At 40.4% G+C, this 18,843-nt stretch overlaps 1 protein-coding gene across 3 annotated transcripts in view; it reads left to right on the plus strand.

Moving 5' to 3' along the window:
* The window catches only part of WWP2 (WW domain containing E3 ubiquitin protein ligase 2), a 125,645-nt gene that overhangs the window by 67,288 nt on the left and 39,514 nt on the right, over positions 1-18,843 (plus strand). For all 3 annotated transcript variants that reach the window (XM_081032375.1, XM_081032376.1, XM_081032377.1), the window contains exons 7-8: positions 7,109-7,236; positions 18,074-18,284. In XM_081032375.1, coding sequence (XP_080888501.1) covers positions 7,109-7,236; positions 18,074-18,284 — 339 coding nt within the window. The remainder of the gene's footprint in view (positions 1-7,108; positions 7,237-18,073; positions 18,285-18,843) is intronic.

Below are 18,843 nucleotides of genomic sequence, written 5' to 3' on the forward strand. Positions count from 1 at the left end.
CATATGTACCATCTAACATAACATAATTCGGGGTGTGACATCTTGTTGTATTCATTGGTTTTAGGCACTAGAGTGGACGGTCATCTTTCAATACATTTATTTCTTTCAATATAGAAATTCTGCCCACCACAGAAGGCATCTCTCTTAATTCTCATGTTTAATCACTTGCCTGGTCTTTACTGTTGGAGGGTGCTTGAAAAGTACAGCTAGAACAACAGCAGCAACAACAACAACAACAAATCCATGCCAAATAAAATTTGTTTGGACTTGGAGATTGTCTTGCAATTTTAGTATTGAGCATTGGGCACAAAATGCTCATGAAGTCTAATGAAATGATTTTTATTTATTTTTATTTCTAGACCCTGATACTAGAGAATGTTTTCATATGATCTTAGGTCTAGCCTTTTTGGAACTTCTGACAGTTTTCAGTGTCTGGTAGATCATGGATTCCATCCTGTGGCCTGGATTCCATTCTTTAAAGGGTGGTGGGGGGTGGGGAGATGATGAGTGACTAGATTGCAAAGAGCATAGGAAGTGCTAGAGATTACAGGCCAAAGGATGCTTTTGATCTTGACAGCTGGCTTCTTTTATTCGTTCCTCAAATATTTTTCTATGCCTACTGGGGGGCCAGGCACATGCTGGGTGCTGGTTATATACAGGTACACAAAACCGACATCCTCTCTGCCCTCGTGAGGGCAGATAGACCTTATTGGAGATAGACACGAAACAAATAAACACACAAACAAATATGTAATTACCAGTAGAAGTGCCGTAAAGGGAAAGATTAGAATGCTGTGTGAGAGGATCCCAGGGAAGGTAGTGTGGCCTCGCAGGTGAGGGGTGTTTAGACCAGGTTTCGCGTTAGGAGCCGCCTGGTGAAGAATCCAGAGAAGGGTGTGCCAGGCAAGTAGTTGAGCAAAGGCTCTGATTTTCCTCAGGAGGAGTGTAGAGGGATGTTTTGAGGAATGTCCATTGAACATATTTTTTCTGGAGCTTGACTTGCTTCTGCTGAGTTCATGCCTTTGTGATTTGTTGTGTCAGTACACTTAGAAATAATGCCCCCAAATCCTGTCATCCATAGTACCTGACCTAATATCTGTCATCCTCAGTGCTTCAGGGTCCTCTCTAGCCCTTTCTGGTCTGGGGCTGTAGCACATGGAGGCTCAGAGCTGGCCCACGTTCCAACAAGATGTGATATTGATAGGAAGAAGTTTGTAGATGCTTTTCTGGTCCACCTGTCCAAACTGGAGCCCCATACAGATCCTAATTGTAAGTCAGAGCAGGTTGATGGTCCTTGACGCTCTTCTCCTAGGCTGCGAGGGCATCCTATGGCCTTGTGCCATCTCAAGCCATAGGGCAAATAAATCACAAGCTGCTGTCTGTGTTCCAGGAACCTCTCGTCATCAACTGCTGCACCCAGGGGCGTGGGGTAGAATGAGACAGTGAACACCTCTCCTGAACTTCAGCTCTCTTTCAAGTTTGGGAGAGCATTTGAGCATTCTTTTCAATGAAGCCCAACATGCAACTTAGATTAGATGAGTCAAAATTTCTTGTATATTCTCTCTTAAGTGAGTTTTTTAGTCTCATAAAGCTGCCACCATTGAGAGGATAGCTCTGTACTCCACGTTGGGCAAAAGTAAATCATTTGTGTTTCTGTAATGTAGAGCAGACTTGGCAGCAGTTTTATTTTTACCTTTCCTGTCATTTCTGAGGCTGGCAGCTAGGGGTAGGGTGTGGAATGGAGCCTTAAATTACCCTTGGAATGACTAGAATGGTCCCATTTTAACTCTAATTGCGTCTTTCCCTTTTCACCTCTACTTTTTACCCCCCTCCCGATTTTATTTATTTATTTCTAATCCACATTTGAATGAGGAGGAATAATTGAGGAGGGTGTAGGTAGGAGTAGGTTCACTTATTGATGCCTCTCTGAATGGTGGAAACCGTGTCTTTTCCCATCACCGCTTCCCATTTTTTTCTCCATGCTTCTATTTTAAGTGTCTGTTTTTTTGCTGGTTCTGGCTTGCTGGAAACTGGCCCAGCCTTACTCAGTTTTGTTTCCATGCAGCTATTAAAAGACAATGCCCAGTTAAGAGGCCTCAGAGGAGGGGTGGGAGCTGCCCTCTTGGGTCTAGTCGTCCAGGAAAATACCCTGCATTGGAATGTGAGAAGAGTTTAAATTCATTAGTTAGTTTTAACTTCTGTGTCTGGTTGTTTCTTTTATAAATGGAGGAAAACCCACTACCACTTGTTATACTCTGGAACTTCTCTTTTGCTGAGCTTGAAGACTAACAGGCCTGAATCCGAGGTCAAAGAACCTCCATTTCATATCCTGGGTCATTTTTACCAAGTTAAAAAAAATATGCTTGGCACCTGGTATCCGGTCAGCCATGAATTCTTAACATTTGGGAGAGATGTGTCCTCAGTCTTTGGAGAGTCCTACATTTATTAATACAGAGTGTCTTTAGAGTCCTGAATATTGCCTAAAATTCATTTTCATCAAGGTTCTTGTTTGTTTGTTTATTTATTATTTTCTGAGCACATTCTATAAGTTACCTGCCTTTAAAACTTATGCTTACTTTTATTTTTTCTCACAGAATGAGCTGTTTTTTTGTGGTGGCTCAAACACACAAATTGCTTTTTTAAATGATTAAAAGTTAGGCTGATTGAGGTATAATTTCCATATAGTAAAATTCACCTTTTGCAGTGTACACTTGTGTGGGTTTTCACACAGGCATATAGTCTGGTAACCTCGACTGTAACCAAGATACAGAAAGTCTTGGCTCCCCAAAACGTTCCCTTGTGCCCCTGTGTCATAAACTCCATTTTACCCCCAGTCACTGGCAAACACTGATCCATTTTCTTTCCGTACAGTTTTGCCTCCTCTTAAGTGTCATAAAAACGGAACGATGTGTATACTGCGTAGCCTTTTGTGTCTGTCTTCTTCCACTTAGCATAAAGTATTTGTGATTCATCTATATTGCATGTGTATCAGTATTTGTTCCTTTTGTTTGCTAAGTAGTATTCCACTCTATGGATGTACCACAATCTGTTCATTCACCAGTTGAAGAACTTTGGGTTGTTTATAGATTTAGAAATTATGGATAAAATCACTATAAACATTTGCCTATAGGTTACTATGTAAACATATGTTTTCACTTCTCTTGGGTAAATACCTAGGAGTAGGACGTCTGGTTTATATGCTAAGTGTATCTTTAACTTTATTAAAAAACTGTCAAACTGTTTTCCAAAGTGGCTGTTCCCTTCAGCAGTGTTGGAGAGTTCCAGTTGCTTTACATTCTTATCAGCACTTGTTACTTACTGTCAGCTTTTCCCCCTTTCTCCATTCTAATAGGTGTGTAATTGTATATCATTGGGGCTTAATTTGCATTTCCCTAATGTCTAATGACATTGAACAACTTTCATGTGTTTATTTGCCATTTGTAGATCTCTGGAATATCTGTTAAACATATTTTGATTTTTTTTATGTTGGTTTGTTGTTTTCTTATTACTGAGTTTTGAGGGTTTTTAAAATGTATTCTGGATATGTTTTCCCAGTCTATGGATTGGCTTGACAGTGTCTTTGGAAGAGCAGGAGTTTTGAATTTTGATGAATTTTGGTGAAATGAATTTCCACGTAAAGGATATGATAGACTTATTGATCTCAAATTATGAGCCACCTACAAATTTTGAGTTCTACTTTTTAACTTAGCAGAACATTTACCAATAGGTATGGCTGGTTTCCTTTTTTTTTTTTAATTAAACAAAGTTGTTTTGATTAATTATTCCACATAAACTATTGCATATGTTATGACTGTCAACAAAGATGTATTGGGATGACAATGCCAAGTTGTCATCCAGGCTCACTCACTAGCCAAGTGGCTCCCGCACCAGCATTGTAGGGTGTGATGCAAATTTCTGTCTGAGCAAAATTACAAATCACTGCATTTCCACTACGATATAAGTTCCTTGAGGACAGGGACGATTTCTATGGTGTTACTAGCCCTGGAACAGGACCTAGTGCACAGAAAATAATGATAGAATGCAATTCAATGGCCTTTGTGAGAGGTGATGCAAGATGTCCCAAGTCATCCAAGGCTCTGGCTGTCAGAGTCACCTGAGGACTGAAAGTCAAAACTTGCGTGCCAGGGGGCAGCCCAGAGCCCTGTACTGGAACCTTACCTGTATCAGATCCACTTTCAGGAGCATGGAGAGAGAATCGTAGGTCCCTGGCTTTGATTGGCATTCCTTAGGAAGGCCTCAGTTTCTGAGGAGATCCTTAGGTAAGGAACGCTAGCATTCAGAGAAGGGTGTGCTGTAAAGAAAGCTGAATCTCTGTAACTAGGTGACCTGAAGCCATTTGTGGAGTTTTGCTGTTCACTTTCTTCTGACTGCTGTAGTGTATAGTGCCTGCCCCCTTCCCCAAATGGTGGAGGGATCAGGCCAAGGTTGAAGTCATTGGCACAGCTGAAGCCAGGCTGTCTGTGGTAGAGCCCAGTTCATCCCCACCCCATTGCCCCGCTTTTGTCCTGAGACTATTTTGGCTTATGGTGTGTGGTTTCACCATTTGGGCCAGCTTTTAATCACGACACAATCCCATCTTTTAAGGGTTGAATGAGTCCTCCAAGAGAGGAAACTGCTCAAGAGACTTTCCTCAAATGTTGAGGCCTTCTCTTCTTTCTGAGAGTCTTATTTTAAAGGTAATTCAAGAGGAAAAAGTTGAAGCTCCAGATTTCAGGCAAGGGAAGATTCTGGGGGGAGGGTCTGTGTGTGTGTGGTGGTTAGGGGAGCGGGGTGGCAGTGGGCCCCGGGCAGGGAGGCGGCAGTTCACACAAAGTGGTCCCAGCTGCCCCCGGTTTACAGGCTAATCCCGGCTGCGCTCCAGCCTGTCATTCAGGGTAAGCTGCTATCATTAGTGGTTAAACATTTCTGAAAGTATTCTCTCTCAATTCTGACCGCACGCCCTTTCGGGGAAGGGAGGGAGGAGTCAGGAGGAGCCATGCCCAGCGCTCTGCTGAGGAACAAGGAGCCTGGCGACTGGGCGTAATCATGGGCTTGTCAGAGCCATACGTGCGACAGGACTGTTGTTGGCATTTTCCATGCTGCCCACGCAGCCTGCTGCTCCTTGAGGGGTCCGGCCCTCTGCTGTGGGCTGTGAGTACCAAATCAGAGAGGCTTTTTTGTCCTTTAAGGGGATTCTTGGCTGAAAGAAACCTCCTATTAACCAATTTTATGTCTCTCAAGCTCTCTGCCCTCGACACATACGCATACATTCTCCAGTGGCCAAAGCCCATCTTTCCCTTTGGAACTTGTCTTTACTCGTTCTGCTTTCGATGAGGACTTGTGGTCAAAGGCTCAACACTAACATTTCTTCCCATGAAGTGGGGATGTTGAAATATTTTTTTCTTGACTGAGGTGTGGTTGACAGCTTTTGATTTATGAAATTAGCTCAGGGGAAAATAAGATGGAAAAAGCGAGTCCAAATTAAATCTTTATTTCCATAGCTCAGTTGTGCCCTCTCTATCCATCTGTAACTGCCACAGTCTTTAGGTAGGAAGGACTCCAGGGTTTGCTAGCTTTCTTCTTTGTTATTTGTAGTGTTGGCCCAAGAAAAACCATTTTTTTAAATTGTCTTTTTTCCTTATTCAAAATTATATAGGCTCAATGAAGAAGCCTAGAAAAATCTAGAAAAGCACAAAAGGAAAAGCTAAAGACATCCATATTCCCAACACCCAGAGATAATCACTGTTAACACTTTGGCGTATGCCCACCTTGTTGGAAGGTGGTCAGTGGAGCACTTCTTATTCCCCTAGGACCTCCTAGTTTGCTGTGCTGCAGGCTTGTCCCAACACACTGGACTAGAGCTTGACCAGCAGAGGTGTTCTGGTGGGTGTGACGCGTCCCAGCTGGGGAACTTTCTATGAGAGCTCATCATCTCGCCATTGGCTAAGGGACAAGTAAGCTTAAGACCAGGCCTCCCACCCCAGCCTCCAACCAAAGAGCATGGTCTCTTGACCTTCTACCACCTGAATTAGAGTCCTTGCTCCATTGCTTGCTTTCTACTGCACTTCTCTGTGCCTGTTTTCTTATCTGTAAAATGGCCATTATCATATAAGCTACTTCTAGAGTTGCCATGTTAAATGTGATAATATAGTCAAAGGCACAGAACACCACTGGTACCTGGAACGTAATAGTGCAGCTCCGTGCATAGTGTATACTTCCATAGTCATTGTTGTTACTTTGACTGTTGGTAGTATTCTCACTGCCCTGTGTCACGTGGTATAGATTGTTTTCTGGACCTCTGTTTCTGTGCCTGGAGAGGGGTAGGCTTTCTTCACTGGGTAATATGAATTATTTCACTGTTAAAAGTAGTATATAAGCAGTAGAATAATTTCCTTCTGCAAAACTGAAGAACCAAAGGGCAAGGAGGCTTAGCGACCTTCACTGAGTCGTCCAAGTCAAGTTACAACAGGAACGTGAGAACACATACTGCCTGTTGCCTCGTGTTCTCCGAAGGTGTCAGGTAGGTTCTCTGCTGCTAGAGTCTACTGTTTTTCTTCTGAAGTAAATCCCTTTCTGCATTGTTCCTCATTGACTTGGATGGACTGTGGAGTTATCTTTTCTAGATAAAACATGTCATCACATGCATTGGCGGAAGTTATAGAATGCCCCTTGACTTTTGTTTCCAAGAGAAGCATCTTTCTAGCTATAGAGAAAATGGATTTGGATAAGTTTTAGGCTCTAGTGGGAGAAACATGTCATCGGTAGCCTGTACAGTGATTCTTGTTTATTTCTTACATTTAAGCCCAATAAAAATAATGTGATGGTCACAGGATATTTTGCCAGTTATGTCAGAGGTGGGGGCAATTCATTCTGGATTTATTTACTTCAAGTGGACAAGTTTGCCCAAAGTTGCCTTCTGGACTTTTACCAAGAAAGAAGCTTACCTGGGTCTCTGTTTAGAGCCAGCGTCTGTTGAGTTAAAGACTACAGGGGCTATTAAAGTTCTACAATAAATAGTGAGAGAGGGAATATGGTGACTTAGGTGGGATACAATTCTTTTGTTTTTACAGTGACTTATATCTGTCTGCTTTCTACTTTGAACACCCAGGACACACAGACATTCAGGTGGTTCAGCCAGAACAACCATAGCAACCAGCGAGCAAAGCCCTGGGACTACCAACCGGCACCGCCAGCCCGTCAAGAACCCAAGCCACAGTGGCTTGGCCAATGGCACAGGTGAGTGACAAACAAGAATGCCAGCCTGGACTGAAGCAGTGGCCTCTTATCTCTTCTCATGTGGAGTCGGGATTCTACCTATGTCAGAATGTAGGGTGGGCGAGAGAAGACTCTGATACTAAGATGAATTTGAATCCATCAGTCTTTTCATTGATGCATCTTTCTTAATCTCTGGCATGTTCTGTGTAGCTAAGGTCATTCTCCATAGGACTCTTTTAAAATCTTCCTTTGCACAGAAATAAAAAGTATTGATTTTTCTATTCATTTCTTATCAATATTGGATTTCATTGGGGGTGTATCTTACTTATACATGACATATTTTTTTCTTTCCTTAATTTAAGGAAATGATCAGACTTAGGGAGAATGAAAACTGAGTGTTGTTAGTAGCAGCGTTAGAGAAGGTAGCAGCGTTAGAGAAGATGGCAGCTTTTTGCTTTGAACCCCCTGTTCATGGTCGGCATTGACCAGGGGCAAAGCCAGCTGCCACCGGGGGGCATTCTGTGGCTGTCCCAGTGAGAGTGTTGGTGCCACATGAGTGGACAGCCCTCCGACATCTGCGTGGAACGTCTCTGTACTTGGCTCTGCTTCCCTGTAAGTGGGAGGGGAAGGACCTATTTCAGAACAATCCATTTGTTGTCATGCTTTCCTTCTGGCTCATCAGGTCAGTATTGAATTAAAAAGGAAAAAGAAAAAACACACTTCATTTTTCTAAGCATCTTAAAAATTGTCAGATCTTTAGTGACTGCTGGTCATTTGGTAATTTGTTGTAATTTGGGGCTGTTAGGAAGGACATGGACGTTACTTTGATATACTGTAGATGGGGGAGATGCAGGTGTTTAAAGTAACACCTGAAATAGATGTGTGACAGCAGAGGTGTGGCATGAAGGATGGGAGAGCTGGAGCTGCGTAGCTTCTCCACATAGGTGTCATCATGGCGTTGTCGATGCCCTTTGTGTAACAAACTTGAGTAGGAGAAATTGATGTGGTTACTTTCTAATTCTCTGGGAGAACATCTGAGGGCCGCAGAACCTTCTGGTGGCTTATGATGCTTCGCTGTATATACTGTTACCTGTGAGGGGTTGTGGGGTGGAGTGGCCTGTGTCTTGCAGGGCTCACTGTGTGTCCAGTGGCCTGACTTTCTCCCTGGAATTTGCGACCTGCCTGAAAGAACTGGGGAATGAACTGGCTCTCCCTGAGCCTTGGAGACGAAGAGGAGCTGGAGGTGCTGTGTCAGCCCCCCTGGCATTCCTGTGTCACCCATTGTACCCAAGTTCTGGAACCATCGAGTTATAATGTGGATATTCCCGCCTGTGCGAAGGGGACAGCAAGGCGGTGGCTGTGGACTGTGTTCTAGAAAACCCTGTGCAGCTCTGTGAGTTCCAGTAAACATGCTTCGCTTAGGAAAATAAGTCACTAGTGGAGGGAGGCCAGCGTTTGCAAATGGGAAGGGAAACAACTGGCTCTTTGGAACCAGTTGTTTGTTTCCTGGAGGCTTTGGCCATGATACCAACCACTCTGTTCTTCAGGGGCTTACATTGTTGTGACACTGGTTTCCCTCAGCCACCTCTGCTTTCCTTATGAACACTATTGGTAAATTGACTTTGATAGTCTTTGAGTCACTCCTCTTGACATTTAAACAGATCCATATTTCCCCTATATTTATTTTTAGGTTCCTCTGCATATATATAGTCCTTATCTCCAGGAACATTATGTTTCAGCAGACAAGGCAGGTGCCAGCCATGTGTTCAGAAAGCCAAATATCCGTAACCCCAAACTGCCTTGGAAATGTTTTATGGTGGTGTATCTGAATGACCAAACTGTTCCCAAAACTCATCTGTGAAGGACAGAAATTGCATTTTAGGGATTTCTGCCTCTTAAAATCCTAAGGCCTTGGCCTCTGTCTCATCTCTCTCCTTTTCCCTTTTTGCTGTGATGACAGCTCCCTTTTACCTCACAGGCAGCCTGGACTTTGTAGGCTCTTTAGTGCCTATCCAAGAGGTACAGAAAGATCTCACCTTTCCTTTGGGGAGCAGACAGAAGACCGCCCCCTTGGCAGCGCAAGAGCAGAAGGGGGTTTGAGGCTATGAATGAGGACATCTCCATCCTTCAATATGCCACTGTTAGAACTGTGAGGACCAGTTCCAAAATGGTGGTGGTAGTGAGCTGTGCCTCCAGGAAATGTTTCCACAGACATTCGAGATTTATTTAGCGAGCCCTTTTGGCTGTGCTTTGCAGTTATGCATGAAAAAGACATTTGGGGCAAAAACAGAGCCAAGTTCCAGGTGGTTTCTTTTTGTTGTCACAACTATAAGGTATCCATTTTTATAAAATGAAAGTGAATGGCAGCCTGTCTGTATAAATATAATATTTCTAAGTTTCAGAAGTGGTGGAATCGAGAAATAGACTAATGGTATAGCACTTCATTGAGACTTGTGTGGAATGATTTACTTTCTCATTTTTTATTGAAAACTTAATCCCAAAACATTACATCTCTCAGTCCTCCCTTAAATGTGATTTCCATGCACATAGCTCGGAGTCACATTGGCTGTGGTCCGAGCCTGGTCCCTAGTGTAGTATGTGTATAATAAGGCCCAGGGACTTGCTGGGCCTTAGTTTTATCATTAATAAAATTAGGACAAGATATATATCTCTCATAGGGTTGTTATAGGAATAAATTATATGAAACATGTAAAGCGCCTGGCTTGGTGCCTGGGACACAGTAAGCTTTCCCAACGGTAGCTTTTATCTTTATGAATACTTTCATACAGTTATAATGATGCAGCATGGATAGGTTTTCTTCTATTCACTTTGTTTTTTTTTAATACACGCTTCCACGTATCTGTGGTCTTCTGGTTTAACTTTTTTTTAGTGGCCTCATACTGTTTCACAGTTAATACTCCATAATTCATTCAACCATCCCTCAGATCTTACATATTTTCCTGTTGTAAACAAAATCCTGATGTAAACATTTTGCACACAGTTTTGTTTCTTCTTGAATGAAGTTCTTGAGTCAAAGGATGTGAATTTTTAGAATGAGATCTAATGTATATCATTAGATTGCTTTCCAAACGGTTTGAAGCAGTCATACATCCCAAGGCAGTGTAACATTTTCCTCAGGTGGTACATGAGGTTTCTTTCTTCCTGCTACCTTGGACACACTGGCCTGTTTATTTCTTCCTTGTAAACACTGGCCGACCATTGTGCTGACAAGTGCCACCTCCTTGTTTAACCTCTTGGCCATTTCTTCAGTTATTTCTGGCTTGACTGTTTCTTTGCTTTTGTGTCACTTTTTCCCCATAGTGTTTGATTATTTGACCGTTGGAGATTTGGAAGTTTATTTTTGAGATTTGTATATTCTAGGTATAAGTTTTTAAAAAATCGTGATAAAACATTCGTAACATAAAATGTACCGTTTAGAACATTTTGTAGTGTGTAACTCAGCGGCATTAAGTACATTCACGATGTGCCATGTATCTATCCATTAACATTCTCCTCCCCTGTGCCCTCCCCGCACCCTCCCCCCCCACCAGTTCCAGACTCTGGTAACTGCTATTCTATTTTATGCCTCTATGAATTCACTTAGTCTAGGTGCCTCATATTATAAGTGAAATAATTTTTCCTTTTGTCTCTGGCTATTTCATTTAGCATAATGTTTTCAAGATTCATTCATATTGTAGAGTGTATCAGAATCATTTCCTTTTAAAGTTGACTGATATTCCACTGTATGTGTATACCACATTTTATTTATCCATTCACCTGTTGATAGACATTTGGATTGTGTCCCCCTCTTGGCTACTGTAAACAATGATGCTGTGACATGGGGATACAAGGATCTGGTTGAATCCATGCTTTCAATTATTTTGTCTATATACCTAGGAGTAGAGTTGATAAATCATATGGTAATTCTGTGTTTAACTTTTTGAGAAGCCCTCAAACTGTTTTCCAGAGCAGCTGCACCATTTTACATTCCCACAGCAATGAATGAGGGTTCCAATATTTCCATATTCTTGCCAACATATTGCTTTTTTAAACATTTTTTAAAAATAATAGCCATCCTAATTAGTGTAAAGTATCTAGGTACAAGTTTTATCTGTTATGTTTATGACTATAAGTTTCCTCCTATATCATTTTGCCTTTTATCTCATTTCTGTGGCTTTTGTAAAAAAGGAGTTAAAATTTTGAAAATAACTGTGCCTAAACATTTTTTTTTAATGCTTGTAATTTTACCTTTTGCTTCAATAGTGAAAAGATTCTCTCTTGTCCGTAAATGGAATAAATACTTTGTTCTGTTTTCCTTTTTTTCACAATGTTATGTTAAAAAATAACTATCCCACTGGAATTTATAGTGGTATATCTATATCTGTACATATATAAATAAAATGAAGGTTGGGTTAAATTAATTTCTCTCTGTATCGGGGTCCTATTTTCCTATGAACATTAATTGAATAGTTTTCTTTTCTCACTCTGGTTTTCCTTAGTATTTATCACTTCCCACATTCTTATATGCAGTGAGAATTCATTTCTGGCCTCTTTCCTCATTCCACTTCATTTATTTCCAGTTCTGATCCAGTGTCATGTGATTTTGATTACTGACGTGTTACATTATGTTTTTCTAATGTCTGGAAGGGCTAGTTCTGCCTTATTACTCTTTATCCATGATATTCTTTGATAGTCATTTTCAAAACAAACGTCAGACTTTGTATTCTTAGAAGCATGGTGGAGTACAAATGGCATTGCATGAATCTACATAATTTGACCAGGGAAAGATTGAACTTTCCCATCAGGTAACATGGGATGGCCTTTTCCATGCTTAAGTTCTTCTTTTTTTCCATCTGTTTTTTTTGGGGGTTGTTCTAGTTCTGGTTGCTCTTGTGAAGAGCTGGGTGATCAGTTGCACTGGAACTGCATTGCTTGTATTTCATGGGTAAGAGATATTACTGCTTAGCTGTGGATCATATGTTACGAGTTGCTCTTCAGTTTAAAAAGCTTTCATTGTTGGCAGTCACCTTCTCCTTGTCCGAGTGTGGGGGCTGAAAAGACTGTGTGCTACATCACACACACCTAAAGATCTTGGAACACACAGTGAGTTGGCAGCATGTCTAGGATTAAGAAAAAGAATTTCCAATTCCCGATCTGTTTTTGGCTAACTGTGATGAGTGTATTAGAGTCTTCGTCCTGAATGAATATCTGATTCATGAAGTTAGAATGTTTAACCAACACCACAGAGCGAACCTTGTGAAATATCCCCAGTTGCAGAAACCAGAGGGCATTCAACTGCCATTTTACCTCCTTACCCCATTTACCCTCTCATCTTGGTACCCAGCTTTTCTTCCCATACAGGAAAGCCATCTAAGCCATTTTTATTTCTCCTCACTCCTACCCCCTTCAATTGTTTTTACTTCACGGTGTTCTGGATTTGAGTACTGGTTCTGCTACTTCCTGACTGCATGACACCTCTTTGAACGGTACCTCTGTGAGCCTCAGTTTTGTCTTCAGTAAAATGGGAATAACAGTGTCTTCTTCATGGGGTGATTGGGAGGATAAATGGGCTAATGAAAGTGAAGTTGCTAAAAGCAACACAGGATCCTGGATTGGATCTGGAATAGTAAAAGGATATTAGTGGGAAAGTTGGCGAAATCCACGTAAGTCTGGAGTTTAGTTAATAGTAATGAACTGGTGTTAATTTTTTAGCTTTGACAGATGTGCTGTGGTTAAGTAAGGTAGTAACATTAAGGGAAAGTGGGTGACGGGCATACTATCTTTATAGTATCTTTGTAACTTTTCTATAAATCTAAAATTATTCCAAAATTAAAACATTTTTAAAAGAAGCTGTTTTGTAAATGATAGTGTTACCCAAATATGAGGTGGTTTTATTTCAGATATCTTTTGCTAGATTATTAGGTTTAGTAAGCAAGTATTTATTGAACAAGTATTTATTAAATACCATTTTGCTAAGCACTATGGACAGTGTAAAGAAGTGTAAAAGAAGGCCCCCACCGCCCTATAATCTGTTTCAGGAAAAGAAGCTGAAAAGACATCATCAGCCAAGTACCAACACAGCAGATGTCACAGGGACTATGTGGCTTAATTGAGACCACAGGTGCTTTGGGCTCCACAAGGGGGATCAGTCTGGGCTGGAGTGGTGGAGAGGGCCTGGAAGGAGGAGGGCTGAGCTGCGCAGAGAGATGGAGGCGAGGGCATAGGACGTACAGCGTGGACGTAGTGAGAAAGGAAGGAAATGAATTTGACCTCATTCTCATTTGGATACTGTCATTTGGGGAACATAAGCTGTGTACACCAGATAATTAGGATTCATAAGGGAATATTAGCTATAATCAGCTAAAATGTAAAATATAGCAGTTCTCTAAGGCTTGATGAAATTGTAAGTCCTTGTCTCTGACAATCCAGTGTTTCTTTACTTGAAGTCACATCATAGCTTGAATATGGTGCTCTGTCACTGGTTTAACAGGTGACTGTTGGAAACTAAAGTTGGCTGAACTTTAGTTTCTTCTGACTATAAACTGTCATGGGGTGGATTTACCTCTGAGGTTCTTTCAAGCTCCCATATTCTAAGAAGGCGTGTATATATATGCATACATACACCCTCTTTGAGAGGAGCATAAACACGGACACAGCAAGTTTGTCAGTGCTAGAATATCTGGCTTTCAGTATTCTATTTCCACATCTGAACTTGAGGTATAGCACGAAACTCTTAAACAGATGAACACTGTGCTGGATCAAAGGCTCTTGGATAGGTCTGTGGGCAGACACGAGTCCTGCTGGGCACACTTCTAACTATATCGCAGCTGCTTCAGCCGGCACGTCCACATAGTGTTGACTAGAGGGTCTTTTCCATTGGCGTCTCACACGCTCTGTTTTTGTTCTTTTCCTGGTCAACAATTTCATAATAATTATTTTAAATAGATAGCACATATATGTGATCAACACTTTAAAAGTATAAAGGCTTAAACCGTGTTCAGAAAGTCTCCTTCCTATTCCAGTCCTCCAGTCTCCAGTTCCTTCCCCAGAGGCAGTCATCGTTGTGTTTCTTAGGATCGTTTCTAAGATATTTTTTGAATAAACAAGCATATATATGCATATATGTTCTTTACACACACACGCACACAAGTGGTAGCATTATATATATGCTGTTCTGCACTTTCCAACTTAATTATCTTAGACATTTCTCTGTAGAACTTGAAGCCAACTTGAAGATCTTTGCCCCTTCACTCTCCTGCTCACAGCCAAAAAATGGGGAAAATTTCAGTATCAGTAAAAACAATAATCACAACGGATTGAAATATTTTAAATATCTTTAAACCCAAGAGCTCATAATGATTTTTTAAATTTTATTTTTCAGCTATAGTTGACATACAATATTATACAGTATTGTTTCATGTGTACAACATAGTGATTAGACATTTATATACCTTAAGAAGTGATCACCCTGGTAAGTTTAGTACCTATCTGAGACCATACATAGTTATTACAATATGATTGACTATATTCCCTATCATAAAGATTTTTAAACAAAACAAACTTTTATTGTTCATATTTGGAGGACGTGAGGAAATCAGCTCATTATTCTGAAAACTGATAAATGAAAGACTCAAGCATTTTTCCTGCCTTTTCTTTACAAACTGAACCTCAAGGCAGCCAAATAGTTGATAAGGCAAAGTTTCTCTTTATAGGTATAACAGAATTAGAATATTAGTCTTTTGCCTAACCAATGAATAGATTTAGGCAACAATCGTCAGCAGCTGCTAACATTGCAAAAAAGAGACAACCAGACATTACGTGCCTCCTGATGGAAGTGCACAATTCCATTGGTGCCACAAACATTGAATATATACAAAAAATAGTAAAACGAGTATTATAATGAACTCATCACCCAGCTTCAGCCATTGTTTGCTCATGGCAATTTTAATTTCATCTACCTGCCCCACCTCTCTTCATTGCATTTACCCTCCGACCTTTCCATTATTGCATTTAAAGTATTGATAGTGCCCAACTGTGTTCCATAGAACTTCTAGCAATTTTTACTCCTACAAGCAGTATGTGAAAATGTGTTTTTCTTATACTCTTATCAAAGTGTGATTAAATATTTTCACTCTTGCCAATCTGAGGTTAAAATGGTATTTTGTTATAGTCCTAGACTACATTTCTTGTTTCATAGACATCTTTTCATATGTCTAGGGTAATTTGTATTTTCTTAACTGTGAAGTGTCTCTGCATATTTTTGGTCTTTTTCATTTTGATATGTAGAGATTCTTTTCATATCAAAGAAATTAGCCATTGGTCTATAATATGAGTTGATAATTTTTCCCGGTTTGTTGTTTTTCTTTTGATTTTAATTTTGCTTATGGTGTTTTTTGTCATGTACAGTTTTAAAACCTTTAATGTAGTTGAATTAATCAATCTTTTATGACTTCTAGATTTCATGTAATATTTCAAAAAGTTCTTTCCACTTTGAGATTATAAAAATACTCTCATCTGTTTTCTTTTGTTCCTCTGTAGTTTCATATTTTTTTTGTCAAAATCTCTGATCCACCTGTAATTTATTTTGATATGAGGAATGAGATAGAGATATGACTCAGTTTTTGTCCAGTACACTGCCCAGCTGTCACAGTACTATTTATTAAATAACCTGCCCTTTCTGCAGTAATTTAAAATGCCACTTTTGTCTTATACTAAATTCCAATGTGTATTTAGTTTTGTTTCTGAACTTTTTTGTTTATTTATCGATATCTGCCTATTCACATACCAGTGCCACATTGTTTGAAGTGTTGTAGCTTTATAATGAGTGTTAATACTTTAGAGAACTAACTCCCCACCCTTACACACCCACACAACACTATGTCCCTAGAATTTTCATGGCTATTCTTCTGTATTTAGTTTTCCTTATAAATTTTAGAATTGAATTTATTTAGTGCTTAAAAAAAACCATGATGTTGTTTTGATTGGAATTGAGTAACATACATAGATTTGCATAAAGAGAATTGCCATCTGTTGTGTTTTACTAAATTGACTGAGATAGAATAGCAATAGAAATAGAAAGTCCCACATTTATGGGGACTCAGTTGCACAAGATGTAGTCATTTATTAAACAACTAATCCGGTCTGTGTGCCAGACAGTATGTCATATACTGGGGAGAAAGCAAATAAATTAATCAGAGGTAGTCCCTAGGCTCTTAATCCATTTGTTAAGGTCAAACTTGGCATCACATCATGTGAAGAAATTTTAGTTTCACTGACCCCCGTCTCATGTTAACCAGTAGGATCATACGGTTGCTTCAGAATTGTTGTAATCTTGAGTTGCTTTAGAGGATGTGCAGAGAAGCATAGAGTGTAGTGAGTGAGTGGTTTAGGCTCTGGAGACAGACAGCAGGGGTGTGAATCAGGTGCCCGGTGACCTGGGCAAGTTATTGAATCTCTTCAGGCCTCAGTTTCCTCAACTGTTTCCTCAAATGGGGGGACGTTGATTGTACATAATTCATGGGGTTATGTGTGAGGCTTAAATGAGAGAGTCTAACATGCCTTTGCACTTTGCCTGGCACATACTGGTGTCCCATAAATGTTAAAGAATATCATTTATATTGGAAAAATGACTCCGCTGGTCTGATGGTATCTGATTTATTATGTTCGGTTCCTGATATCATTATTTATGAAAGGCAGTAGAAAAAGATCCCTATAAAAGGACAGCCAGGTGGTAAGAAAAAGGTGGCCTAGAAACATTAAAGAAATAGTAAGCCTTTATACTGGAAAAGAGAAGGTGAATGAGAAACAGGGTGGCAGATTCTTATTTTTTTGTATTGCTTGTGGGGTGGGGACTAAGAGCAGCTAGTGGAATTCAGCTTAACCTAAGACAAAACTTCTGGTCTGGCAGGTTCTGTAGTGAGCTGCCTGTCAGAAGAAATGTTCAAGAAGAATCTGGGTAGCCATTTGTTAGGGAAACTGCAAAAAGAATTTCTGAATTAGAAATATGAGGTTAAATAACAACTAAGGCATTTTCCTACAAAATTCTAGTATAAATGTATACAGGTGCTATCTCATATGTAGCAAATTCTCTGCATTTGGCTTAATCCACTTTCAAAGAATTGTCTACGTACATATGAAAATTGAAACCTTGTTTGATCCTTTTTTGAGTAAGAGGATATCGTCCTGCCTGTGGTCCTTGTGAACATGTGATCATCAAAGAAATGAAGATACGGAGAAATAAGGAGACTTGGGAACCAGCTTATTTCACGTCTGTCCTCTTTGTCTATTGTTGCCTTGGAGACGAGTCCCTTATCTTTGGAGCCCCATCCTTTTCATTGAGAACATTAATCCCTGCTCCCTACTTTGAGCATGAGTCTTTAAAAGAACAAGCACGTTATTGAAAGTTTTCTGCCTCCTAGTGTGTGTGGAGCTTTTCGAAGGAAGATGCTCCTAGCAGACAAATGACAAGTTTAAAGAAAAGTATATGACACTATAGACTTGGCCTTGGCGTTGGTCCATTTAGCACCAACATACTTTCCTGTTATTTTTATTTTTCCTGCTATTCTTTTATTGCAGTAAATGTAACCATAGCAGATTAGAAAATTTTAATAAATTTATATAAGGGAGGTGGTAATATTTAATAATCTATGTATTTTAGATCCATCTCTAATTTTCTTCTGGTAGGCTCTTACTACTGACTTGCTGTAATCTCCCAAGTTATGTTCTGTAAAACATTTTTGCTGTCACTGGGTACACACGGTCACATTATAGGTATTATGTTAACACATTAAGTGAAAAACCTAGTAAATGTGAATGTAAGTCTTCGTTGAGCTCTAAAATATGATTTCTGTGTTTTCAGTGAATGACGAACCTGCTACAGCCACAGATCCTGAAGAACCCTCTGTTGTTGGTGTGACGTCCCCGCCTGCTGCAGCAACGAGTGTCACCCCGAACCCCACCACATCATCTCTCCCTGCTCCGACCACTCCAGCTGAAGGAGAGCAGCCCAGCACATCAGGCACACAGCAGCTCCCTGTGGCTGCCCAAGCCCCTGATGCGCTGCCTGCTGGGTACGTAGCCTTCTGCCCCACAACAGCGTTTTTCACCCCTCCAAAGAATGAGGCTCCTTCACCAGGGCAGAAACAACATGGTTATTTATTACCTAGTGCCTAGGAGTCTCTGGGAGGTTGCTGTGCTTACAAGCTAGTAAGGTGTGGGAGAACTGCTTGTTCTACATAAATTTAAAAAAGAATCTAAATTATCTGGGGCTGAATCAATACTACCTTATACCTTGGCTTGAAATGAACAGCTTGACTCAAAGAGTGAGTCTTTTATGGAATAAGGAGCTCATTTTGCCTTCCAAAATCATTGGAGGGTGTTCGCCTAGATCCTCCCTGGAAAACAGCTTTTGTCTCTTGAATTCTCTTAATGGCCTGTGGAGGACATTAGGCTCTGAATATTGATGTATGTTATTACTATAACTGGGGCTGATATTAACATGGGCTACTAGTTTCCTTGCTGTCCTTTAGTTCAGAACTGAATTGGGTGGTGAAGACCTTGGGTGATAAGAAGATGGCCCCAATAAACCAAAAAGAAGTTCAAATTTGGCTAGATAGTGAGTGGAGATTA

This window comes from Rhinolophus hipposideros (genome assembly GCF_964194185.1).
Source record: "Rhinolophus hipposideros genome assembly, chromosome: 21".
Lineage (NCBI taxonomy): Eukaryota > Metazoa > Chordata > Mammalia > Chiroptera > Rhinolophidae > Rhinolophus > Rhinolophus hipposideros.